This window comes from Salminus brasiliensis, chromosome 12 (assembly GCF_030463535.1).
Source record: "Salminus brasiliensis chromosome 12, fSalBra1.hap2, whole genome shotgun sequence".
NCBI lineage: Eukaryota > Metazoa > Chordata > Actinopteri > Characiformes > Bryconidae > Salminus > Salminus brasiliensis.
Window position 1 is genome coordinate 36774784 of NC_132889.1, and position 26430 is coordinate 36801213.

Below are 26430 nucleotides of genomic sequence, written 5' to 3' on the forward strand. Positions count from 1 at the left end.
TGAAAGCAGAAGGTAGGGGTTTCTAATAAAGTGGCCAGTGAGTGGAAACACAAGGTAGGTGTTTCTAATAAAGTGGCCAGTGAATGAAAGCAGAAGGTAGGTGTTTCTAATAAAGTGGCCAGTAAGTGGAAACACAAGGTAGGTGTTTCTAATAAAGTGGCCAGTAAATGAAAGCAGAAGGTAGGTGTTTCTAATAAAGTGGCCAGTAAGTGGAAACACAAGGTAGGTGTTTCTAATAAAGTGGCCAGTTTGTGAAAGCACAAAGTAGGTGTTTCTTATAAATGGTTAATTTGGGAAGTTCCGAGCTGAAGCCTGGGTTCTAGCTAAGTGTACTAGCTAAGTGTTCTATTGAGACATTCAGACAACACAAGAGCACATAGTGTACAGCAGCAGCTCAGTACTGGAGCACAGTGAGGAACCTGTGGACACACTGTAAGCATACAGTACATGCCATATGTAGCCCCCCACTCTGGCACCAGTGCAAGTACAAGCACACACTTATTTGTACATACACGTACACTACACCTTCTGCTACCATCCACCCTCCCGGTTGCCCACTCCCCAGTCTCTCTCTCTCTCTCTCTCTCTCTCTCTCTCTCTCTCCCTCTCTCTCTCTCTCTGTGGTGTAATGTAGCATGCAGAGGGAGAGCAGAAGCAGAGGGAGAGAGAATTCAGCTGTAGATGTTCGAGGCAGTGATGTGATAGTCAGTGAGCGAGAGAGAGAGAGAGAGAGAGAGAGAGAGTGAGGGAGCGGGTGGTGGAGAGGGAGGGGGAGAGAGAGGGAGAGAGGTATCAGGCAGAGGAAAACATCGGCACGTTACGAAAGCGGCACTGACCGAGATGATGTGAGTCCTGCTTCCCCACCCCTACCTCTCTCTCTCTCTCTCTCTCTCTCTCTCTCTCTTATTCAGTCTCTCTCATTCTCTCACTCTCGCTGCTCATCCGCGACCATCCCTCTGCCTTTGTCTCTCTCTCTCTCTCCCTCTCTCTCTCTCCCTCAGCGCCGTCATACGTCTCTCTCTCCTCGCCTCCATCCTTCCTTCATTCATGCCTTCTGCTTTGTTTACAGACATCAGCAGGTTATGGGGGTAGGGGGAGGGGTCTGTGCGCACGCGCCTGTGCCTGTGTGATGTGTGTGATGTGTGTAATGTGTGTGTGTGTGTGTGTGTGTGTGTGTGTGTCGCAGGAGAAATGTGGAGTTTGGTTGCAGAGGGTGGGATAAAAATGTAGGTGCAGACACAGGTCAGTGCAAGAGACCGAATGGAAGCGCTCGGTATTCATAAGAAAGTTTAAAGGACAAAAGAGAGACGGAGAGAGAGAGAGAGAGAGAGGGAGAGAGAGAGAGGGAGAGAGAGATAGAGGGAGAGAGGGAGAGAGAGAGAGGGGGGAGCAGGAGTAAAGGTCAGGTGGACAGAAGGCAGAAGAGGAAGCAGATGGGTGTGGAGAGACACATCTGCCATGCTGACGAGAGAAGGCAGGAAATGAACAGCAGGTTCAGGCGGAAATGATCGAGTGCGTCCAGCCCAGAATACCGACCCCTAATTAGCTCAGGGTTTCGAGCCAATTAGGGAAACTTTGAAAATCATCTGAGGAGTGACGTCTCAGATTTCTGTTGGCAGTGATTGGAGAGTTTTGATCTTTAAGGCCGCTTAGTGAGCGGAGTTCAGAGTGATTTCGTCTGATTACAGGGTCTGATTCATGAGGATTTGGATTAGAATAGTGACTGTGTTGTAAACGATGTAAAGTCAAGCCAGCTTAGAAGGATAAACTACCAGATCAAGGTAGGGGTTTCTAAGTGGCCAGAGAGTGGAAGCATATGGTAGGTGTTTCTAATAGAGAGAGAGAGAGAGAGAGAGAGAGAGAGAGTGCATGTAACAGAAAAGACATCAGTTCAGAAGTTGAGTTGGGTTGAGAAGTCTGATGGCTTGGGGGAAGAAGCTGTTGCAGAGTCTGGTCGTGTTGGACCGGATGCTGCGGTACCTTCTTCCTGATGGCAGGAGGGAGAACAGTCTGTGTAAAGGGTGGGTGGAGTCATCCACTATGCTGGTTGCTTTGCGGATGTAGCGGGCGGTGTAAATGTCCATGACGGAGGGCAGAGAGACTCCGATGATCCTCTCAGCTGTCCTCACAATGCGTTGGAGGGTCTTGTGGTCAGAGGCTGTGCAGGTCCCAAACCAGGCAGTGATGCAGCTGCTTAGGATGCTCTCTATGGTCCCTCTATAGAAGAGGGTGAGGATGGGTGGAGGGAGACGGGCCTTTCTCAGCTTCCGGAGGAAGTAGAGACGCTGCTGGGCTTTCTTGGCTGTAGAGCCGGTGTAGAGCCGGTTCAGGGACCAGGTGAGGTTCTCCGCTAGGTGGACACCAAGGAACTTGGTGCTCTTTACGATCTCCACAGAGGAGCCGTTGATGTTGAACGGAGAGTGGTCGCGTCTTGTTTTCCTGAAATCAACAACCATTTCCTTGTGGCCAGTGGCCAGATAAATTGGCCAGTGAGTGGAATCACAAGGTAGGGGTTTCTAATAAAGTGGCCAGTGAGTGGAAGCACAAGGTTGGTGTTTCTAATAAAGTGGACAGTGAGTGGAAACACAAGGTAGGTGTCCCTAATAAAGTGGCCAGCAAGTGTAAGCATAAGGTTGGTGTTTCTAATAAAGTGGCCAGTGAGTGTAAGCACAAGGTTGGTGTTTCTAATAAAGTGGCCAGTGAGTGTAAGCACAAGGTTGGTGTTTCTAATAAAGTGGACAGTTAGTGGAAGCACAAGGTTGGTGTTTCTAATAAAGTGGCCAGTGAGTGGAAGCACAAGGTAGGTGTTTCTAATAAATGGACAGTGAGTGTAAGCACAGTTGAGGTGTTTCTAATTTTTTGTTACAGTGTTTACGTTTGATCTGATTAGTTTAACTTGTGCTTACTGATTTACACTGTATGTCACTGATATACACTGTAAGTTTGTGGACATCCCTTTTAAGTTGCACCTATTGCTGACTCAGATGTGCAAATGCATATCTAATGAAAGTGAGAGTGGCACAACTGTCTAACTGCCTGATTATGAAGGGACAGAAGATCTACTTCTTAACTTCTTAACTCCCTTAAGGTTCCTCAGTAACTACAAGGACTTCTGTATAAACTGGTGGGGCTGTTCTCTGGTATTCACCTTCGTCCCACCGGTGGACCATAGGCTTTTTAAGGGGTTAATGAAAGTTCTGAGTGGCACAACTGTCTAACTGCCTGATTATGAAGGGACAGAAGATTCTAACTTCCTTATGGTTCCTTAGATCACATTTATTAATACAGTGCTCAGATGCAGTTTGATGTGCAAATGCATACCTGGCTAATGCCAAGCGTGGGCTAGACGGGTAACCTAGTAATTGGACAGTCATTCTGAGGTAAAATAACAGGGTGGTAAAAAGGCTTTTCAAACTGCATCTGAGCATTTTATTAATAAATGTGATCTAAGGAACCATAAGGAAGTTAGAATCTTCTGTCCCTTCATAATCAGGCAGTTAGACAGTTGTGCCACTCAGAACTTTCATTAACCCCTTAAAAAGCCTATGGTCCACCGGTGGGACGAAGGTGAATACCAGAGAACAGCCCCACCAGTTTATACAGAAGTCCTTGTAGTTACTGAGTAATACATCATAGTGTAATAAGGCTTGGAGTGTTAGGTGGGGTTACTAAAAGCAAATTATAAATATTTTATAACAAATTATTAAGCATTAAGGTTAAGATGACTAGCAGATTAATGAAGGTTACAATATTGTTTCCCTTTATGATCAATGAATGGACGTTTTGCACATGCTGGACTGCAGATGCACTGTCCTGCTCCTCTGATCTCACTCGCACCAGTAGATAAAGCTCAGGGTTCACTCTCAGTTTCTCCATTTTCTTTGAGCTCTGCAGTTTCTGCAGCTCAGAATGTGAAGAAGCGCTGAGCGGTAAGAGACCTGGGCGTAAAGCTCCAGTGCTCTGCCCCAGCTGATGTGCAGATTAGCTCAAAAAAGCCAGAGCCAGTACTGTCATGGTCAGAACATCAGAATTGCGGACTGTCCAGCGTGCCCAAGTGCTGGGTTGGTGTGTCGATCCTACGTGACCCTTGTTATGCCTGCCTAATGTTCCTCCACGTTCCTTTACGTGCCACCAAAACAGCTCCCTCTTTAAGACCTAGTACCTTGAAGGTAGTATTGTGGTACCTGGCATTAGTCCCGTAAGGTGTGAGGTGGAGGCGCTGGATTGCACCCATTGGATAAATGCTGCACACGATCCCGGACTGTCTACATGGTGAAAACAATAAAATCGGACCACTCTGGTCACTCTGAAGTCCAGTTCTGAGGCTTGTGCGTCCATTGTAGGTGCATTTGACAGTGGATAGGGTCAGCATTGTCACTCTGACTGGTCTGCAGATACCCAGCAGGGGGTGCTGCACTGTGTGGTGTGACACTTTTCTTGGGAAACGTAACAATTAAGCAATAAAATAAAAACATAACAACAAACATGCATAGTCAGGGCGTACTGGAGAGTGGGCGGGGTTGACGAGAGCCAATCAGAGGCCTTATTTGCTTTGTATGTTGCCCCAGCCACCAATGGTACCGTCAACATTTAGAAGGTCGAATCCTGAGCCGTGCCGCTTTGCCATCAGCGGCTGGAGCCTGAGAGAGCACAATTAGCCATGCTCTCTCCGGGTGGGTAGATGGCGCTCTTTCCAAGCGATGTTGGCCGGCACAGGCGTCTGTTAGCTGGTGGGGTGGAGCCAGAGAACCGGCGCTTTCCTCCAAGCGTGTCGGCGACCTGGGAATGCCGTATCGGCGGCAGTTTGAAAACTGAGGCGGTGGCTGGCTTTGCATGTATTGAAGTAGACGTGTTAAGGCCTTACCCTCCTAGTGTTGGGTGCATTGCCAGCACTAGGGGGCGCTACGCACGGGTGGGCTAACTGGCGGAACTAAATTTGGAGCAAAAGGCGGATTTACAGATGCAGCAGAAGTGACTATTCAACCTCTTGGGGGCGCACTAGCCAGGATTTGGACAGCCAAAAAAACCCACAACACTCGACACACACACTTAATCATATATTCCATCCCTTACTGTGGCCCTACATGTCAGAGTGCAGGCATGCATCACCGGCTCCTGAATCAGCACTGTGGACTCTCCCGTTTCACAGCGCTGGAGCTGTTATTAATGTTGTAGCTCTAATCCACACAACACAGCCAGCAGCAGCTAATCAACACTTCTGGCTCCCCTGCACCAGCACGACTGCTCCTCTGCATCTGAATTGCAGCTTCCAGCTCATATGATCTGGTGTGTGTGTGTGTGTGTGTGTGTGTTGTGCTTGTGTTTAGCTCTTTGTTGGTACCAAGATGATGGAAACATGGACATTTTGACACTGTGGAAACATTTAGCAGCTCTCTGGATAAACGGCAGCTGTTACCTTAAACCAGCAGCTTCAGGATCATGCTGATGCTCCACTGACTGGAACAGGGGGAGAACGGTGTCTCCGTCATTCCCACTCCAGGCCGGAACGCTGCTGCTACTGCTGCACTGTGGAGCTTTGGTGGTGGAGCTGCAGGAGGAGAACCTCTCTCTAGCAGCAGAACCCATAGAGTCATATTAGTGTAAAATCCTGTAGTGTTACTCTACCGCCTCAGCCCACATACTGCTCCACCTTCAGATCAAGCTTCTGGAGCTCTCAGCTTGTCCAGAAATGCACGTGGTCAGCATGCATGAGCTCAAAGCGCTCACATTGGTATTTACTGCAGTGGAGTAAAAGTGAATTACACTCAACACCTGTAGGGGGAGCCCAGGAGTAAAAATACTATTTCTTGCACACTGCCGCTTTAATGCTGATGATGGTACGGTAGCACACATAGAAAGGCTCTATAATGTCCGTCATGTACACTGTATGTCCAAATGTTTATGGACACAGGAATACATTCAGCTACTTGAAAATGCACCCATTGATGACACACATAGTGTATCTAGTCCCTGTAGAGAAGTACTGCCAATAGAATAGGACCTTCTGGAGCAGACAAATATGAACTTATTGGCACCGTGCCACCTACTGCCAGGCGTGGGCTGGGGGGTCCAGAGTGGTAATAATGGAGATGCCAGTCTTCCTGTTGCTGCTGCTTGAAGGTACAACTGATGCACAAAGTTGCTGGTACTGTTTAATTCTGACGAAATTTGGAGAATTTGGTGGACTTCCCCTTCAGGTGAAATCAGATTGAGATGAATGGCGTAAGAGAGAAGATACTTTTTCCATGCTGGACCAATCAGAGCTGCAGGCCGACAGCAAGAGGCCCTCTCTCTCTCTCTCTCTCTCTCTCTCTCTCTCTCTCTCTCTATCTATCTCTATCTCTCTCTCATTCTCTCTCTCTCTCTCTCTCTCTCTCTCTCTCATTCTCTCTCTCTGCATTTTTATGAATGGGCGAGCACTGATAGACCAGTGCATCTGAAGTGAGGAAGAGACGACTGTACACAGGAGAGGACTGAGGGGATGAAGGGAGGTGTGTGTGTGTGTGTGTGTGTGTGTGTGTGTGTGTGTGTGTGTGTGTGTGTGCCAGCAGACTGCTGCTCTGCATTTGAATCGCATCTTCTAACTCATGCCATCTCTTGTGGTGCTGCAGGTGTGTTGTGGTCCGTGCATTCCAGTATGTGTGTGTGTGTGTGTGTGTGTGTGTGTGTGTGTGTGTGAGAGAGAGAGAGAGAGAGAGAGAGAGAGAGACAGAACTCTTTACATTCCATGAGTGTATTAGATACTCAAACAAACCCAGTCACCCCCCCTCCCCAAGGCCATGCGTTCTCATCCTCACTCTCTCTGTCCGTTACTCTCTCTCTTCCTCACTCTATCTCTTCCTCTCTCTCTCTTCCTCACTCTACCCCCTCTTATTCTCTCTCCTTTACTCTCTCTCTCTTTCTTCACTCTATCTCTTACTCTCTCTCTCTTCCCCACGCTACCCCCTCTCTCTCCCTTTATTCTCTCTTCTTCTTTCCCTTACTCTGTCTCTTCTTCACTGCATCTCTCTCTCTTCTGAATTCTCTCTCTCCCTCACTCTATCCATCTTTTCCTCTTTCTCTCTCTCTCCCTTACATTCTCTCTTCCTCACTCTCTCCTTCTCTTCCCTTACCACTGTCTTCCTCTCTCTCTCTCTCTCTCCCTCTCTTCTTTCTCCTACTCACTCACTCTTCCTCTATAGCTCTCTTCCTTGCTGTCTCTCTTCCTCACTCTATCATTCTCTCTCTTTTTCTCTTTCTTTCTTTCCCTTATTCTCTCTCTTCCTCTCTCTCTCTCTCTCTTCTACATTCTCTCTTCCTCACTCTCTCCCTATTCGTTCTTCTACTCACTCACTCTACCCCTCTCTCTTATCCCTCATCACTCTACCCTACTCTCTCTCCCTCACTCCATCCCTCTCTCTTCCTTATTCTCTCTCTTCCTCGCTCCATCCCACTTTCTTGCCTTGTCACTCTCTCTCTCTCTCTCCCTTCTTCCCTTTATCCCTCTCCCACTCTCCCCTGTTTCTCTCTTTCTCACTCTATCACTCCCTCTGTCCATCTCTCTCTCCCTTTTTCTCTCTCTCCCTCACTCTGTCCCTCTACTTTTCTTATTCTCTCTCTCTCCCTCACTCCATCCCTCACTCCATCCCTCTCTCTCTTCCTTACTCTCTCTCCATCACTCCATCCCTCTCTCTCTCTCCCTTACTCTCTCTCCATCACTCTATCCCTGTCTTATCCTTATTCTCTCTCTTTCTCGCTCCATCCCTCTTTCCTGCCTTGTCACTCTCTCTCCCGCTCACTCTATCCCTCCCTCTGTCCATCTCTCTCTCCCTTGTTCTCTCTTTTCTCCCACTTACCCTCTCTCTCTCTCTCTCTCTCCCTCTCTCTCTCTCTTTCTTCCTCTCTCTCTCACTCACACACACTCCCTCCTCCTCTGTCGCAGTCACAGTCAACAATCTCTCTCTCTCTCTCTCTCTCTCTCTCTCTCTCTCTCTCTCTCTCCGTCTTAAGTATGAAGGGCTTGGGAGAGCTGGGCCCTGGCTCTCACTCTCTCCTCCGTCTCTCTCTTCTCTCCTCCTCTCTTCCTCCTCCTCCTCCTCCTCTCCCTCCTCCTCCTCCTCCTCCTCCTCTTGCATTTGCGCTGCTCTCTCCCTCTCTCTCTCTCCCTCTCTCTCTCTCTCCCTCTCCCTCTCTCTCTCTCTCGCTATTCTCCGGCTGCTGGAAGACGAGCAGGAGGAGCAGCAGGAGGAGGGAGGGAGGGGGGAAATGGCGAAGGAGGGATGCGGAGAGGAGGATCTCTCTCTCTCCCTCTCCCTCGGATGCGGAGAGGAGGATCTCTCTCTCTCCCTCTCCCTCTCCTCGTCCTGGCCGTCGCTCGGCCCTATGAATCGCAGCGTCTGGTTCATTTACAGGTACTGGCTGTTTTTCTCTCTCTCAGCGTCTCCGCCGGAGCACTGCCGCGGAGAGGGAGGGGAGTGTGTGTGTGTGTGTGTGTGTGTGTGTGAGAGAGAGAGGGAGAGAGGGAGAGAGAGAAAACGCTGCATGCATGTGCATGCGTGTGTATGTGTGTGTGTGTGTGTGTGTGTGTGATGCGAGAGACTGATGGATCGACAGACGGGGGTGTGTTGCAATGCTGCGTGTGTGTGCGTGCGTTCGGACTTGTGCATGTGTGTGTGTGTGCGCGGACGTGAGGCGCTCACGCAGTCCGGTGCATTATCCAGCACTGTGTGCGTTTGTGTGTGTGTGTGTGTGTGTGTGTGAATCGCTGCCTCTTTTAGTGTGTTACTGGGAGCAGAACACAATGTCTGCCTCCAGCCAGCGTACTGTACCCACACACACACTCATCTGATGGACAGAACGCTACACCGGTGTGTGTCAGTGTGTATGAGTGCATGTTAGAGTGTGTGTTTGTGTGTGTGTGTGTGTGTGCACCATGCAGAGAAAGAAAGTGTGTGCTCTGTTAGCAGCTGGTTTGGACAGAGGTGCAGCAGGCAGGTTAAGATGCTTATGTGATGTGTGTGTGTGTGTGTGTGTGAGAGAGAGTGTGTGTACGTGCTCACATGCATGTGTTCTGTCAGTGTGTGTGTGTGTGTGTGTGTGTGTGTATGCTTCATGTAAGTCTAGTCAGTTAATACTGGTGTTTGTTGCGTCAGGGCTCGTCCACACGTTCACAAATGTGTGTGTGTGTGTGCATATGTGTGTGTGTGTGTGTGTGTTGGCTCGCTGTGTGCAGTGTGTTAGGCCCTGCTATGCAGTCTGCTGTTGGTGTGCGGTTGTGTGTGGAATACTCTATATATGTGTAGCGTCCAGCATCCTCGTTTTTAAGCTCTGCTCTGATTGGACAGTCTTGACTCCGGTCCAGTGAAGCTCTCGATCATCCAGACGGCCCCTCGTTCCTTAGTTGCTCGAGTTCCTCGAGTTCCTGACTGATGGACTTGATTCGGTTACGTGTGCCGCATTGCTCCGGGAATGCTCGGTGGAGACATACAGACATACTGTATGGAAGTCCATACGGTCTGCCATAACATTAAAACCACTAGAGATCAAGAAGGATGGTCTGGTTCCAGTGGCTCCTGTCGAGAGTTGGGATATGGAGAATCATGATGTTCTAGACGTCTGGGTCAGAACATCTCCAAAAGATCAGGCAGGTCTTGTGGGATGTTCCTCCCGGTATGCAGGGGTCAGTACCCACCAAAAGTGCTCCAAGGAAGGACGACCAGTGGACGAATGGATGCCTGAGGCTCATGGATGCTCATGGAGGCCGCACCTCAGAACTTGGAGCCAGATTCCGTAGGACACATCTAGAAGCCATTCCTCCATGGGTTTGTGCACATGGTCAGTGTCAGGCAAAAGCCTTGTATCTCCAAAACTGCAACTCTACAGAAGAAGGAGAAAACGTCCTGCCTTTCATTGAAGTCATTTTGGAGCATTTTGGAGCAAGTTCTGGAGAGCCAGACTATGAATGGTTGACTTGCTAAGAAGCTTCTCAAGGATTCATTTGGAATGACTCGTTCACTGAAAAGCTTCATCTGAATCGTTCATTGTTTGATACGTCTAGTGCTGGAGAATCCATGTGAACCGTAGTTTAGCCAGTTCTGAGATCACACACTATATGTCCAAATGTTTGTGGACACCCCGTGAACTACTTGCTTAAGTTGCACCCAGGTGCACACAGATGCACACACACAGCTTGTCTAGTCCCTGTAGCGAAGTACCACCAACAGAACAGAACAGGCATTGAGCTGTGGAGCAGTGGAGGAACTGTGTACTCTGGAATGATGGATGCTGGAGCTCCATCCAGTACTTTTAGATGGGATGTGCTGTCGTCACTGTATGCAATCAACTCCTCACAGCAATGCGCTACTCAAAATCTAGTAGAAAGTCTTCTTCTTTCTCTTCTGGACCGGAGAGACAGCAGAGACTCCCACAAAAAGCAGGATCAGCTATTTTTTTTATCTCTTTGATTTCTGAAGAAACAGTGAATGAGCAGGTGTCCCAATACTTTTGTCATAGTGTATGTTTAGCTGTGTGTGTGTGCTACAGCAAGCTGGCCTGCTTGGTCGGAGGCTGCGAGCGGAGGTTGTGTGTGTATCACACTATCACACTTCAGGACTGGCCATTTTCCCCTTCTCCTTCTTTTTTTTGTTAACGCTGGGCAGCGATGTGTGGGTGCTATGGAGGACGGTCACAGTTGGGATCTCGATTTGTGTGTGTGTGTGTGTGTGTGTGTGTAAACTGCTGGAGCCCAGAAGATGCTGTTAGTGTACTGGTTGTGAATGAAGGAGAGTCTCTGGCTTTGTCCACCTTGAGAGCTTCTGAGCAGGGCCTCAGCGCTGGCTGGCTGGCTGGCTGGCTGGCTACTTTACTAACAGGTAGAGTGGTGAGCGAGTGAGGATAGGTTCTAATGAAAGAAAGCGAGAGAGAGAGAGAGAGAGAGAGAGAGAGAGAGAGAACAGATGGAGCGGGTTGAAACTGTGAGCGTACAGTGGGATTAGCAGCATGTGGGTACAGCATGGTACAGTAGATAAACTATCTCACCTGCACCTGACTGATACACACACACACACACACACACACACACACACACTGAAAGCCTGACTGATTGAGAACTTTCAGAACTTTCTCCCTTGGTCAATCAAAATAGGGTCTATCCGCAAAGATAGTCTTTGAGAGCTGTTGCTCTAGGAGATGCTTAGCTCTGGTCGTGATGACCTCAAGCTTATAAATAGGCTCATTAGAAAGAGAAGTGTCCGAATACTTTTGGACAGTATACTTGACTCGAATGTGATCTAATGTTCAGCTACGTGGTACGACAGGACTGACTGCAGCGTTGGGAATCATCTCCTGATAGGTTTCATTAGAGCTGCAGCTCATGATTCAGTGAATCACTGGCCATATGACTCATGAACTGTCAAGAGTCACTGTTGGACAAACAACCCCCCTGACTCACTAACATGTCGAATCATGACTCATTTGACATCTAGAAAAGCATACTGTCTCAACAGTGGGTGAGAACGTGAATCTGTGAATCACAGGCCAACTGACCTGGTCTGAAGTTTGACCGATTCTTTGAGGAACTTGAATCAGTGAGCAAATGAATCACAGACTGTTAGAACTGTTTGGTATTTGTTGGGCACGAGGAGCGGAAGATAGGAGCTGAGGTGAATGAGTCTGAATGTTGTTGTACCTTCCTTATATGTCCCTTATATACACAGAACAGCCATAACATTAGTACCATTAGACAGCTGAAGTGAATACCATTGATGATCTCCTAGCTTCTCAAGGGGGTCAAGGAGTGGGATCTACATATCAGGCAGCGAGTGAACGGTCAGTTCCTGAAGGTGATGGAGGTGCTGAAGCAAAAAAAAAAATGGACAAGCGTAAGAATCTGAGACACTTTGACAAGAACCAGACTGTGTTCTGATGTTCTAGACGAGTCAGAACATCTCCAGGGGATTAGGTCTTGTAGAGGGACAATCGGTGAACCAGCAACAGGGTCATGGGCTCCTAAGGCTTGTTGATGCAACACATGGACGCCCAACTTCTCAACTCTGGTCCTCTGATATCACAGCATCTTTGAATTTGACACACAAATCAGCCATAACATTAAAACCACCTGTCTAATATTATATAGGTCCCCCTTGTGCTGCCAAAACAACTCTGCCCCGTTGAGGCATGGACTCCACAGGACGTCTGAAGGCGCCCTGTGCTGAAAGAATGGACGGCCAGTCCTGTCATAGGGGCCCAAGGCTCACTGATCTTGAAGCAGGCCTTACAGGACACCTTCAGAACTGCTGCCCGATACCACAGGACACCTTTAGATGTGGTAGATGTGTTGTGGAGTCCAGGCCTTGACGGGACAGAGCTTGAAAGTTTTGGTGGTGGGCAGTCTGAAAAGGGGACTACCCAGTACTACGCAGGTGGTTTTTATGTTATGGCTGATTATTGTATTATAGCTACAGATCAAATGCTTAATTTATTACACTAATTTATACATGTTATAAAGGGCTTATAAATGGTTACATTTGTTATTAATGGTAATTAATTGGGTCATAATCACCTTGCTAATAATTAGTAAGCAGTTTTAACACATAAATGAAAGGTCAGCAATGACCTGTTGCTTTCCAAACAGTTCATCCATGCCGTTAAAGCTCAGACGTCGCTGGTTCCTGATCTTACTGTGGGTTCTCCATCAGTCAGTGTTCTACCGGTCAGCTTCAGCAGAGCTCTGTTAATAACCAACACTAACGATCATCTGCTGGACCTACATTAACATATGGAGTGACTACATTCCCAGCCTGAGCTTTACGTGTTCAGCAGGGCTGATGTTCATGTTTGGAGCTCATTAACAAGGGCTGCTGATGTTGTTCTTTACAGTAACACATTTTCCGTGTTTATTAGTGTTAATAAATCATTAATAAGTGGACATGGACCATTTGAGATGAAGAAAACAGGACAGGAAGGTCAGAAAAGGTCAGATGGTGATTTCCGACTGATCCTAATTGGGGTGAAACAGTAGAAACGTATAGATAAATACTCTTTATGTCCACATATTTGTGGACACCCCTTCTAATGAATGTATTTAGTTACGTAAAGTTGCACCCATTGCTGACACAGATGTGCAAATGCATACACACACACATACAGCTTGTCTAATCCCTGTAGAGAAGTACTGCCAATAGAATAGGACCCTCTGGACCGTATTGGCACCATGCTGCCTAATAATGCCTGACCTAGGTTAGTAGAGGGGTATGAAGCCCCCCAGCAGCATTGAGCTGTGGAGCAGTGGAAGAACTGTGCTCTCTGGAATGATGGTGGTGGAGCTCCATCCAGTACTTTTGAATAGGATGAGTTCGGGAGTTGGGCTTTTTTGACTCTCGGACGAGCCGGAAACGTGTACCTGTTGCTTTGGAGTATATATTCTATATAAATATAATGCACCTCATTGATTATAAGGATTTGATGTCTTGTGATATTAACTGGCTGTAAATCGACTGTAAATAGTTTGCTCCTGTGTGTCGTTTTGTAGAGAACTGGTGTAGTTCGTCTCTCCATTTACCACACACAGGCCTCGTGCCACACCACACACATTTTTATGCCGCTGTCATCAAACACTCCCATTTCTAAATATAGACATGGTGCTGGATGTGCAAGCAGGGCTTCTCATACTTGTTAACTTCTCTTAGGGCTCGACTGTCCAGCCACCTCTTAGCCCTTCGATTAAGGCCCCCGGAGTGCGGCTTTGTCTCGCAGATGCCCGTCAGATGGACGGAGCTTTGGCTCTAGATGACTAATTCTGTACAATATGGTTGCCAGGCTCTCGCGCCGTAGCTCTTCTCCTTACTGGGCATGTCTACATATTAGCTTGGCTATTTCTTATTTCCAGTCCTGGCCGTTGCTTAGGCAACCGCCAATATCTTACTTCTTACTGTGCCCATCGCACATACAAACATCACATATAGAAAGTGAAGCTTCCAGAAGAAGATCTCAGAAGCAACAAGGCGGCATCTCGCTGAGTTTGTGACGGAAGGCTCGGTTTGGGCCCCCCTTAACCCAAAACTTTGCCCTTTTCTGCCCCATTTTGGCCTTCCTTTCCCGCCCGTGTGCCTTTTTTCTTCTCGGTTTGTCCTCCCGCTCCTTCTGCCACCATGTCTCCGTGCCCTGATTGAGACTGATTGAGTTCATGCGCCTCCGTGTCAAGTTGACAGTTGCGTATTGTTCGCTTTCGCCCGAGCCTTCATCCTCGAGTATGGAGAGCGGATGGCTGGGGGCGCTCCTTGACCTTCGCATTTGTGCTTCTCCTCCAGGTCCTCCCCCTTTCAGCCGTTTAGGAGGAGGGTGTGCTGATCGAGCGAGCATGGAGAGATTGCAGTGTGTTGTGCAGTGCCTTTTGGCCTGAGCAGACACTCTGAGCGGCCGACAAGAGGAAGACGCGAGTCCCGGCATTGAAAACGAAGGCAGGGTAGAAGGTAGAGGCAGTGTCCCGAATCAAGCCTGGAGACCTTTTAGAAGACTGAGGTTCTAACGACTGGTTACAGGGGTACTTCTGAAGGGAGCGTTACATAGAAAGCTACAGCGACGGCCGGCAACAGCCGAATTTGCTATGGTAACTAGAGGCTGTATGGTAGGTCTTTTAGTAGTCCAGTACAGTAGTCTACAGTACGTGCTATAGTGTGCTAGGGATAAATGCTGAGAGGGGTACAATAGTAAGACCTATCGTAGTGGTTTTGTGGCACTTGGTTATAAAGTCTCACCAGCCATAACATTAAAACCACCACAGTGGGTGGATGTATCAGGCAGCAAGTCAACACTCAGATTTTGAAGGTGATGTGCTGAAGGTGTTGGAAGCAGGACAAATGGGCAAGTCCTGCTTGCGCCACCAAAACAGCCCTGAGCCATCGAAGGAGGGACTCCACAAGACTCCACTCTGACAGTGTCCTGTGGTATCTGGCACCCAGATGTAAGTTGTGAGGTGAGCCTTAGGTGCCCCCATGACCCCCTATGTCGCTGGTTTACTGGTTGTCCTCTCTTGAAGAGACATTTTTGGTAGGTACTGACCACTGCTTACCAGGAACACCCCACAAGACCCAGTCTGATGTTTTGGAGATGGTCTGACCCAGTCTGACCATCTGTCCAGAACATCACAGTTTGGTTCTTGTCCCATTTTTCCTGCTTCTACACCTCCATCACCTTCAAGAACGGACTGATCCCCCTCCCACCCCCCGCCCCCTCTGACAGATGCCACCAGAACCAGATCATCAGTGTTATTCACTTCACCTGTCATGGCTGATTGGTGTCTAGGGCCAATGGGACAGTTACAGTGTTACATATAAAAGCTGCAGTGGTTACAAGGTAGTGGCCTGGCCTATGACCACCCGGTCACGCCACCCTCCCTAGGATGTAAGTAAGTAAGTAAGTCTCTTCCTGGTGCAGAGCCACTATCTATGGCTCCTTCTCTATCTATCTCCTTTCCGTCCCCTGCCCTTTCTGTATTCTGTACCCAGCACTACTGCTCACACCTCCAACCCCACTCTGTATTTCTCTTTTACTAACCTGCCTCTCTCTCTCGCTCTCTCTCTCTCTCTCTCTCTCTCTTGCAGTGACTACATAATCAAGGAGAAAACAGTGCTCCTGCAGAAAAAAGACAGTGAGGGTTTTGGCTTTGTGCTGAGAGGGGCCAAGGGTAAGAAGGCGCATCCTCGCCACCCATTCATCCATCCCTCTCTCTCTCTCTCTCTCTTTTTTTTATTCTCTCTGTCTCTCTCTCCCTCCCCATCTCTAACTAATAGATACAGGGACACATATTGACGCATTTTCCAAAACAATCTATTGTTCACTAACACACAAACAGCTAAAGTCTAGAGCTTTGACCACGCCTCTCTCTCTCACTCTGTGTTCTTATGGTTGTTGTAGCCCAGACCCCAATAGAAGAGTTCACACCCACCCCAGCCTTTCCAGCACTGCAGTACCTTGAGTCTGTTGACGAGGGAGGCGTGGCCTGGAGAGCTGGACTACGAATGGGTGACTTCCTGATTGAGGTGTGTGGTAAGGAGAGTATGGGGCCAGGGGGTAGGGGGTTGTTTGGTGTTGGAACATCCATGTGAACTATGTAAAGTCATATGAACCATGGGGAGGGCTGTCGAACTACTGATGGAGCTACATCACAAAAACCTCCAAAAAAAAGTGTATCTCAAAAATAGTAAAACATGCAAAGCCAGCCATAGCCACTTTTCGAACATCGCCAGGCGGCCAACACACTCTGAGGAAAGCACCGACCCCCAGCTCCACCACATCCAGCTAACAGATGCCTGGCACCATCTGCCCACCAGGAGAGAACACGGCCAATTATGCTCTCTCTGACTCTGGCTGCTGATGGCAAAGCGGCATGGTTCAGGATACGTGGCGCATTAGCGCATTAGACCGCTGAGCCACTCCGAGCCCCTAACAGGGGAATTTTACATGGTGGTGTGTCGGCTAGTCAGTAAATACATACATACTGCACACCTTAAGCCATTTATCAGTACACTGACTCACCAGCCAGACTGATAAACCCTACTTCACCACACAGAATGTGCAGGACGGTACTGAAGTCCACTGAACTCTAGACCCTCAACTGAACTGTTAACCCTTAACCCTCAGGAGCCCATAAGTGTCCTTCACTTGAACTCATGAAGTCCCGAAGTGCCATATGCTTAACATCCTGGATGCGTCATTAGGACAGTTTGCAAATGTGTGCACATGTGACCTCATTTACCAATATGTGCAATGGAGACCATTCATTGGGCAGAGGAGCGCCCATGCCCTGTTCATCATAATCCAGGATAGCAGCAGTGGGCTATCTAGAGCTATTTCTAGGCAGTTCTCCCTCTGTGCTAGGATCAAGGGAAATGAGAGGAAGCAGTGCTGAAAACAAACAACCCCAAAGGGGAACGTTATTTAGCCTTTACGCAAAACCTGAAGAAGAGGGCCCAATGCAGTAAGGCTGAGCCGTCTAGCTCAGTCCAGATGCATCAGAGGCCAGAGACAGTAAAAGGGCCAGTAGTCAAGACAGAGTCTGTAGCCTAAAGCCTACTAGCTTGTAAGTGCCTCTGTGGCTCCTCGCTCTTGCCATGAGGTGTATTGGGCTGCCCATCACAGTGGTGCTGAAACGGCAGGTGTGGGATTCAGCACCATGGACAGCGCATATGCTTGCTTGGGTTCGTACCCCTGCCACATTGTGTTAGGTCACCTTGGTGGTAATAATCAGCGATTCAATGTGCTATGAGATGTTTACACAAGGTAGGAGAATGTGGAGTTACGAGTCTTCCCCAAGAACTACTATTGGTGTAGAGTGGAGGTACCAGTTATGTGACCTCTAGTCCACCATGCGGAGTACGGTGTTGTTATCCACTCTGCTACACCAGCTTCCCTGCTTCACTAATTAGACGGGCTGTCTAGATACCTCTGGGCATAGAGTGTAAACTACCATATGAAAAGGAGTGTCTCTTTTCCGAGGGGGACACAGGAGGAGCAGTCCGGTTCTGGCTCCCTACTGGATCACACTCTGATTTAGTTCTCACCTCCAGTAACACCGCATGCAGGTAATGGGCGCACCTGTTCTCCCTTCCCTCAGGTGAACGGTCAGAATGTGGTGAAGGTCGGGCACAGACAGGTGGTCAACATGATCCGGCAAGGCGGCAACAGCCTCATGGTCAAGGTTGTCATGGTAACCCGGAATCCTGACATGGAGGAGGGGTCCAGGAAGAAGAGTAAGGAACTGAGGAGAAGGATTGCAGTAGTTGATGATTTGCAGTAGTCATGAAGAACGTGGTGGTACTGTATGATGATGATGACAATGATGACGACAGTGGCGGTGCTACAAGGGGTTCTTTGAGCGATGCTATAGAAACAGGGGTGGGCGATTCCGGTCCTGGAGGGCCCACCTGATTCAACTCACCAGGTTTAGCAGGTCAGGTTAGATCAGGCAAAGCAACTGACTGTGATTTGTGACTGACTCTGGGCCCCAGTTTCTTCCCACACCTGCTATAGAAGATCCATTTTTGTTCCATAAAGAACATTATCTTATTTAGAAAGGTTCTCATGGGGCATACCTGAAAGAACCCTTTGTAGCACCTTTATTTTCAACGCTTTCACAAGTATGGTCCAGCCTATGGGATTTGAATTTGAAATGCGGTGCAACAAATCTCTCCTCTTAACCCTCAACTCATCCCACAACATACAGTGCATCCCGAAAACACAGGAACTTTCTGTTCTACCTTAAATGGTGCAGAAGGTACCGGGTCCTTTCAAGGACTGAAACCAACGTCCCGGACCAAAAAGAGCAGAATTAGGCCAACCCAAAGGCCGATGGGCATGACTGTTCATTAATTAAATACCCTATACCAAGTAACTGTTGATAAACAGCAAATAATCAACACAGTAATTAGTTTGTTATTAAGAATAATAAGAAATTTGTCTGAACACCAAGCCACTGAATATCAATCAATCAAGTTATTATTCTTATTAAAGTAGGTAACAAATTGTCCAGACCAGTGGTCTTCTGCCCTCCTCTTGGAGAACTACCTTCCTGCAGGTGCTCCTCCAACCCAAACCTAGAACACCTCATTCAATCAACCGGGAACTTCTGAAGGCTGTAATTATTAATAATTATTAATCAGGTGGGGAGGATGCTGGAAGGGTACGGTAGATCTCCAGGAGCAGGTTTGGAGGCCATTGATCTAAATCTTGAGTGTTTGATGGTCTTCTACATCAGCTTCTACACCACTGATCAAAATGAAGATATCTGCAATGCCTGAACCTTGAGACCTTCTAAGAATTTAGGACTTAGAGAAGGGCCTTCTCTACTGAACTGCTTATAACAATGTAGTTGAAGCTGAATGTGATGAAGATGATGGTGAACCTCTCTCTCCACGTCTCTCTCTCTCCAGTCCCACAGCAGAGTAAGAGGCTGAGCACACCGGCCATTGCGCTGCGATCCAAGTCCATGACCTCGGAGCTGGAGGAGATGGGTAAGAGTTCCGAAACGAAGGGGAACGGAAAGAGAGGGAGGGAAATAGAGAGAGAGACAATCAGACAGAGTGGAGAAGGGTTTGGTGGAGACAGCTTGTGAGAGGGAGAAGGAGCTAATGTGAAAGAGTGAGGGCGGAGGAGAAGCAGAAAGTCAGGGATGTGTTCAGGAGGACATGGGAACAAAGAGGTGAAGAGATATATGTGGTGAGGTAGAGGGGCGAGAGAGCACACGCGAGAGGGAGGAAGAGAGAGAGAGAGAGAGAGAGAGAGAGGGGAGAGGACAAAGGGGTGGGGAGGTTGTTTAAAAAAAGCTCTCAGAATCTCAATCAATCTCACTGTTCTTTCAGAGGTTCCCCACTGTCACTATCAGCACCCCCACTACAGGTAACCCCCCAAAAAACAACCCCCCACCCACCCACCTGTGTAACTGCCCCCCCACTTTCCCCATCCCACCCCCACCTGCCCCCACCTAAACTGAAGCCCCGCCCCTGCAGGTCGCTCGGCCACCACAGACCCACGTTCCCAAGCGGCCTCGGTGTGTGTGCGTTGCCGTAGTAACGCTGCAGGGGGTGGGCGTTGCTGGAAAGAGAGACTTGTGTGCTGGCTGGGCTGGACTGGTTCTGAGCATGCTCAGTGTGGGCTGGAGAGGCAGGAGCAGGAGGATGATGGCGATGAAGTCCAGATCAGAACCATCTCGCTAATCTAATGAGCTTTAATACAAGACGTTGCCACAATTATCGACACACACACACACCTCAGATCAGACCGCTGTCTAGAGTACCTTCACAAACATCAACAGACAGAGCTACACTATATGGACAAAAGTATTGGGACACTGACAGAAGCTTTTATGACACCCCATTGTAAATCCATAGGCATTAAGATGGAGATGCCCCTCCTCCCCCTTTGCAATTACACAATATGGACAAAAGTATTGGGACACTCCTCTTAATCATCATGGAATTCAGGTGTTTCAGTCAGTCTCACTGCCACAGGGTGTGTATAACCCCTGCCTTTTCTCACATTAGTGAAAGAATGGGTGGTCCTACCATCCACCATTGCAGAAAAGTCTCCAGACCTGCTGCTGTTAGAGCTCAGAGCAAAGTGGGACCAGCTCCATATTAATGCCTGTGGGTTTCAAATGGGATGTCGTGAAAGCTCCTGTAGGTGTAACGTGTAGGTGTCCCAATACTTTTGTCCATATAGTGTACACCGAGTGGCATTCTCTCTGCAGAGACCATTCCATTCACAGAAGCTCACAAATTCCTTACAAAGCATCTGGAGGTGTCCTCCAACCCACACGCAGCATGTGGCCTCCAAGCACACAAGTGCGCACTCAGGCCTCACTGTCCTTAAATGCATGTCTGCAGTCCACCGTACTGAGTGTGTAGCGTGTCTGGACTGGATAACTGGGCTCTTCCTAGGCTTCCTAGGCATCCAGCAGTTGTAGCAGAGTGAGGCGTGGACTCTGTACTAAATACAGTCCTAATTAGCAGCTGCCAGTTCACAGTAGGCAGACACTGCTTTCAGCAGACAAGGACGGCCGTTAGCGTAGCACATGGCTGTGACACCAACACTCAAGCCCCCCTAACACAAACATAGTCTGTTAGCCTGTGTGGAGTGCAGTGCAGTGCAGTAGAGCTAGCTACAAGGCTAATGTAGCTAAAAAGTATTGGAAGCTCACAGCCCCATCAGCCATAACATTAAAACCACCTGCCTAATATTGAGTAGGCATGGACCAGCTCCGAGACGCTAGCTAGCAGCAGATCCTTTAAGTCCTGTATGTTGTGAGGTGGGACTTCCATGAGCATCAATGAGGTGCCTACCTACTTTTTGACCTACTTTTGGTAGGTACTGACCACCATGTCCTGAAAGAGACCTGTCTGGAGATGTTCTGGAGATGTTCTGATCCAGTGTTTTTCACTTCACCTGTGCCTGGTACTAATGTTATGGCTGATTAGTATATATCCCACCAGTTAGCAGGTGCCACACACCATGTAGAGATGTTAAGCAGGTAGTGAGTAGACTTGCTTATAGGGTTTCTGCTACCACACTGGTTAAGGTTAAGGGTCTTCAAGGTCCAGTCCTGGGGTGCGTCCCAATTGCGTAGGCAAAGTTGCAGCAACTTCAGCCGGGGACTTTGCGAGGGGTAGCTTACCCGCCCTTCCCTCTCTGCGTCTTCATAACCTTCTAAATAAGTGTGGGGTGTTAAATGCATGCTAGCGATGTGTCACCCTCTGCCATATGCCTATTCTAATGTGCTGAATTAATTGAGCTCAGGCTCCTTCACCTTATTTCCACCCTCTCACCTCTACACACACCGCAGTGTCCCACCTCTCCTGGCTGCTATGAGAAGAGGTAGCTGTGATCTGTCCTGCAGAACTATCGCACTAGGAGATCAGCTGCAGTCTGCAGTAGATAAGCAGGGTTATGTTCTAATGCGTTCTAAAGGTCCAGGATGGATTTGAGAGCCCTACTAAAGCTTTTCTGCTGGTGTGTTTGAGCTTTAGGACAGACCATGTGCCATAGGGCGGCCATACGCCCTCATTTTCCTGGACACGTCCCCCACGCTGGGTTTGGTTGGGATTTATAAACTTTGGAGGAATTAGTCCAGAGCACACTGTTCCTGAAGGCCTGCTCTTGGTTTTAGGCTTCTCTGGAGAACTTTCCTCCTTCTTCAAAACCCCTATGGACATCAAGCCTGGGTGGTCTCTCTTTCTGATGGTAGATGCTGTACTTTACCATCAGCTGTGATGAGATCTATCAGCTACAATGACGATATCTTAGGATTGTCGGAGATGTCTTTGCTCATCTTGGGGTTCTGCTGTCTGGCTGAACTTTCTAGGACGTCCTGATCTGGTCATGCTGGTCAGCTGGTACTCTTGTAGATGATTTAAAGGATTTCGGGGAACAGCGTCTGATTTCTAACTGTTCTGAGATCTGTTTAAACCCCTTCCCAGACTCCTCTACAACATCTCCAACCTTCTTCCTGAAGGCCTCAGAGAGCTCTCTGGATCTGGCCATGATGGTGATCTTCTTCACCCCTCACTTCAACCGTCAATCAAGATCAGACCAGACTAAACGTCTGAGGTTTAAATCAGACTCCAGACTCCTCCAGAATAATCCTCTCCAACCATGTTCTGATCATCTGCAGCTGATCTTCTGCTCTTGAGTCTGATTCTACACAATTGAAGGAGTGATACATGTGGGGGGACTTTTTACATTACTATTGATTCCATTTTATAAACGATGATTAAAGACATTTCTTCAGGTGCGTGAGTTTAGTTAGATCACCTCCATATCTCAGTGTCGATCACATGAAGATCAAACGTCCAGATGTTTAGATTTGGTCAAAAAGACAAAGGTTATAAAAGCTTGGTTGGTTAATGAGTAAATGCTTATGCTTATGAGGTATTTCACTCCCTCCCATCCTCACACTCGCACTTAAAGCCCCCCAGCCACAACATCCCAACCACAGTGGACACCTGTGTGTCCCCAGTGTCCTCTTTATTGAACAACGAATGTGGTCACCCTATAACACTCCTATCAAATTAATCTGAATATTAAAAATAACAGCAGTCACCCTCACCACACACACTCTCTATGCACACACCTGACTCACTCTGTCACTCCTGCCTCTTCTGAACCCTTCCTGTACACTTGTGCTCTTCCCACACATGCTCTAACCCCTCTGACCCCTCTCCTCTCTTTGCCCGGCGCGGCTGATGCCATGCAGTCGACAGAGGTAAGAGACTCCGCCTACCCTTTAGCCCTCTGTGCTGGAATCCAGAGTGTGTGTGTGTGTGTGTGTGTGTGTGTGCATACTGTCCTCTTAATGTAAACAGCGCAGTGTTTTGCTTATGATCTGTAAGAATGTGTGTGTGTGTGTGGACAAAAGTATTGGGACACCTCTTCATTGTTTCTTCTAAAATCAAAGCTATAATAGCTACTTTTGTTGGAGTAGCTGTCTCTCATATCCAGCTGCAAAGGCTTTCTTCTAGATTTTAAGTAGGGCATTGTTGTGAGGATTTGATTGCATTCAGCCTCTAAACACAGCAACACAGTTCTTCCACTGCTCTACAGCTCAATGCTGCTGGGGGGCTTTAAACCCCTCTACTAGGTGGCATGTTGCCAATGGGTTCATGTTTATCTTTATAGTCCTATTCTATTGGCAGTACTTACTCTCTACAGGGACTAGACAAGCTGTGTGTGTGTGTGCTTTATATGTAGCTGAATACATTTATTAGAAGGGTTGTCCACAAACTTTTGGACATGTAGTGTCATTACTGCAGTGTCCCTGACAGGATGCACACACAACTGCTGTATAAGGGTGGGTAGGGCAGCTGATGCCAACCTGCATGAGCAAAAACAGAGCTGCTGCTACGCCAGTGTTGTGACTGAACCTCACTCACACTCTCCGTTTGATTCTTCACAGCTTCAGCCCCATGGAAAAAAAAATCAGGTAAGGCGCCCGGCTCGTCTCCCTGTGGCTCAGAGAGAGCCTGTAAATCTGTTTACGGGCTGCATCCACAAGCAGGAGTCACCATATGTGTGTGTGTGTGTGTGTGTGTGTTTACAGAGTTCGAATCCTCACAAGCTACAGAGAAGAAGAGGACAGTCTATCAGATGGCTCTGAGTAAGGAATACTTGCTGTCATAGACGTATAAGAGCATTATTATTATGGGATGTTTGGACATGTTTCTAATATCTGTTGTGTTTGCAGTGTGATTAATTTTCATTAATTAGTTGCTTTTTCATGTAGGTAGCCTTTAAAGCAGCAGTATGCGAGAATTGCGCTCCCCATTAAACCTATGCCTACAGGACACATGCTTTTCTGGACAAGCTGAGAGATACACAGGCGACAAGAAGCATGTGGGCTGAGGCAGTGAAGTAAAGGCTGATGTAGAGTCTATGCCGTAGCCTGAGCAACACCAAAGCATTAGCTGGCGATGGAGTTCCCATGCCGCTGTGTTGCCGTCTTTGGCAGGCCAAGGCAGAAGGAGGGTGAATTTCCTGTGCCTGTCCGGACACTGAGAAACATGGACGTGGAAATATGGGCAGATTTGATGGTTTGGCTCATCAATTGCACCCTATTATCTCACTTTAGCCTGATCCTTGCTTGTCCAACTAGATTTAAGGGTGTTGTAGTAGGAGAAAATATGTCCCTACCAAGGGGACCAACCACAGTTTGCACTGCCAAGCTGCGTAGTTACATTTCTGGGGAGCTGTGCGTCAGGCTACGACATAAACTGACCTTAATATGACAGGATTTAACACGTGCAGCTCCAGCAAAGTTCATGTTAATGGGGGGCTCACCACTATGGTAGTGCCTGGGAGTTGGGAGCTTGAATCCCAAGCTATGCCGCTTTGCCATCAGCAGCCAGAGTCCGAAAGAGCATGTATGCATGTATGTGGACAAAAGTATTGGGACACCTCTTCATTGTTTCTTCTGAATTCAAAGCTAACAGCTTAACAGCTACTTTTGTTGGAGTAACTGTCTCTACTATCCAGCTATAAATGCTTTCTTCTAGATTTTAAGTAGGGCATTGTTGTGAGGATTTGATTGCATTCAACCTCAAAAGCAACACAGTTCTTCCACTGCTCCACAGCTCAATGCTGCTGGCCCACGCCTGGTATTAGGCAGCATTGGCTCATAAACATGAATAGTGTAAAATCCTGTAGTATTACTCTACCGCCTCAGCCCACATGCTTCTGAATCTTTCAGCTTGTCCAGAAAAGCATGTGTGCGACTGTCCATAAGGGGACACTCAAAGTGTTACACTGACTAAATGTAGGTGGAGCCCAGGAACAAACAACACCAATTCTTCCACAATGCTGCTTTAAGTCATGCTAGGTGAAATCCGGAAATATCCGCCTCCTTCAACACGCTTCTCTTCTCTTACTCAGATAAACTGGATGAGATTTTAGCTGCAGCACAGCAGACCATCAGCACCAATGAGACACCGGTGCCACGGACTCAGGGGGTGAAGCGGGAGAGAGGCAGAGGCTTTTACAATGAGGTGTGTGTGTGTCTGTGCTGGATGTGTTGTTTGTGGTATTTATTGTTACAGTGTGTAAGGGATGTACACATACTATTATTATCATCCATCAAGACGGCAGTGAGCAGTGAAAGCTCCTCAATTCCTGTTTGCTTACCAGTGAAAATACCTGGCTCAGAGTTACAGCACCCTCTGGTGGCCAAAAACGATACTGGCATGTTTGAAAACATTTAATTTAACTGCTTAAACCCCGTGCATAGGCCTATGCGTTAGCTCTGTACTCTCTTAACTCCGCTACTGCCACAGTTACCATCACAAACCCTAAAACCGAACCCTGTGGGACTCAACAAATCTCTAACCTCCACCCAACTTCCTTCCAACCTTTCTCTCCAGCAGCAAAATTTTGACCAATCGGGAATGGGGATGACGTCATCCGGGGCAGGGTTGGGATTCGACCGTGGCCCATTCGTGTCTGGCCACGCCCCCCCGCATGGTATGCTGCGACAGAAGTCCATCGGTGAGGCTGTCCGTCTGCCTGCCTGTCTGTCTGCTCACTTGTCTGTCCGTCCCGCAATGGTGCCGTCTGTCCGTGGTGCCCGTGCTTCTAGAGTGCCAGACTCGATCCAGCTTTGGTCCGCTAGCCTGACAAAATAGCCTGAACCTTCTGAGCTGCCACTTCTTCGTTTTGCTCCACTGATTCAGTCTGGAGTTGTCCGGCTACTTTTGGTCAACAACTAAATATAGGGCCGAAACGAAGACGCCCTGTACGTACAGAAGGTCTGGAGACCGATTTAGTGGACTGCCAGACTGAATCACTGGACGAAAACAAGGGGAACCCTCACAAGAGTCGGGATGGTTCCTGCCAGACTACTGTCGCTCTTCTGTCCCACAGGCATCCGCAGTGGGGTTGGAGCACACCTACAAAACCCCACCCATGCTTCTGCAGCTGAATAGTAGCATTGGTGAGGAGTTAAACTGGGTTTTGGGAAGTAGTACAATCACTGACTGACCAAAGTCACTGCATTTATTTTTTGGACAGCACCCAGGTTAACTCCTCAGTGTTGCTGTGTTCTGTAACACTGGCTTTAGACATGATTACTAGCTTACTAAGGAAGTTATAGTCTTTAGAAACTGCTCCTGCTTCCAGATTGAGGTAATAGACACTCACTATCCAATATAATAGAAATTCCTAGCTTGCACCTCCACTATATATACAGATCAACCATGACATTAGCACCACCATCCTAGAATTGAGAAGGTTTCCCTTGTGCCACCAAAACAGAGCTGACCATTCCAATCATGGACTCCAGGAGACCTCTGAAGGTACCCTGTCACCAACATCATTAAAGTCCTATAAGTTGTGAGGTGGGCCTCCATGGAACGCATCAGTGAACCTAATCCTGTCAACTGCATACCAGGAACACCCCACAAGACCTGCCTAATG

General features: G+C 48.1%; 1 protein-coding gene across 1 annotated transcript in view; it reads left to right on the plus strand.

Moving 5' to 3' along the window:
- Positions 1 to 26430, plus strand: part of shank1 (SH3 and multiple ankyrin repeat domains 1) — a 156193-nt gene that overhangs the window by 113144 nt on the left and 16619 nt on the right. Inside the window, exons 16-24 of the mRNA XM_072693540.1 lie at positions 15579 to 15661; positions 15892 to 16016; positions 17591 to 17726; positions 18906 to 18986; positions 22724 to 22732; positions 23423 to 23449; positions 23567 to 23623; positions 24895 to 25007; positions 25383 to 25503. Of these exons, the coding sequence (XP_072549641.1) occupies positions 15579 to 15661; positions 15892 to 16016; positions 17591 to 17726; positions 18906 to 18986; positions 22724 to 22732; positions 23423 to 23449; positions 23567 to 23623; positions 24895 to 25007; positions 25383 to 25503 (752 nt within the window). The remainder of the gene's footprint in view (positions 1 to 15578; positions 15662 to 15891; positions 16017 to 17590; positions 17727 to 18905; positions 18987 to 22723; positions 22733 to 23422; positions 23450 to 23566; positions 23624 to 24894; positions 25008 to 25382; positions 25504 to 26430) is intronic.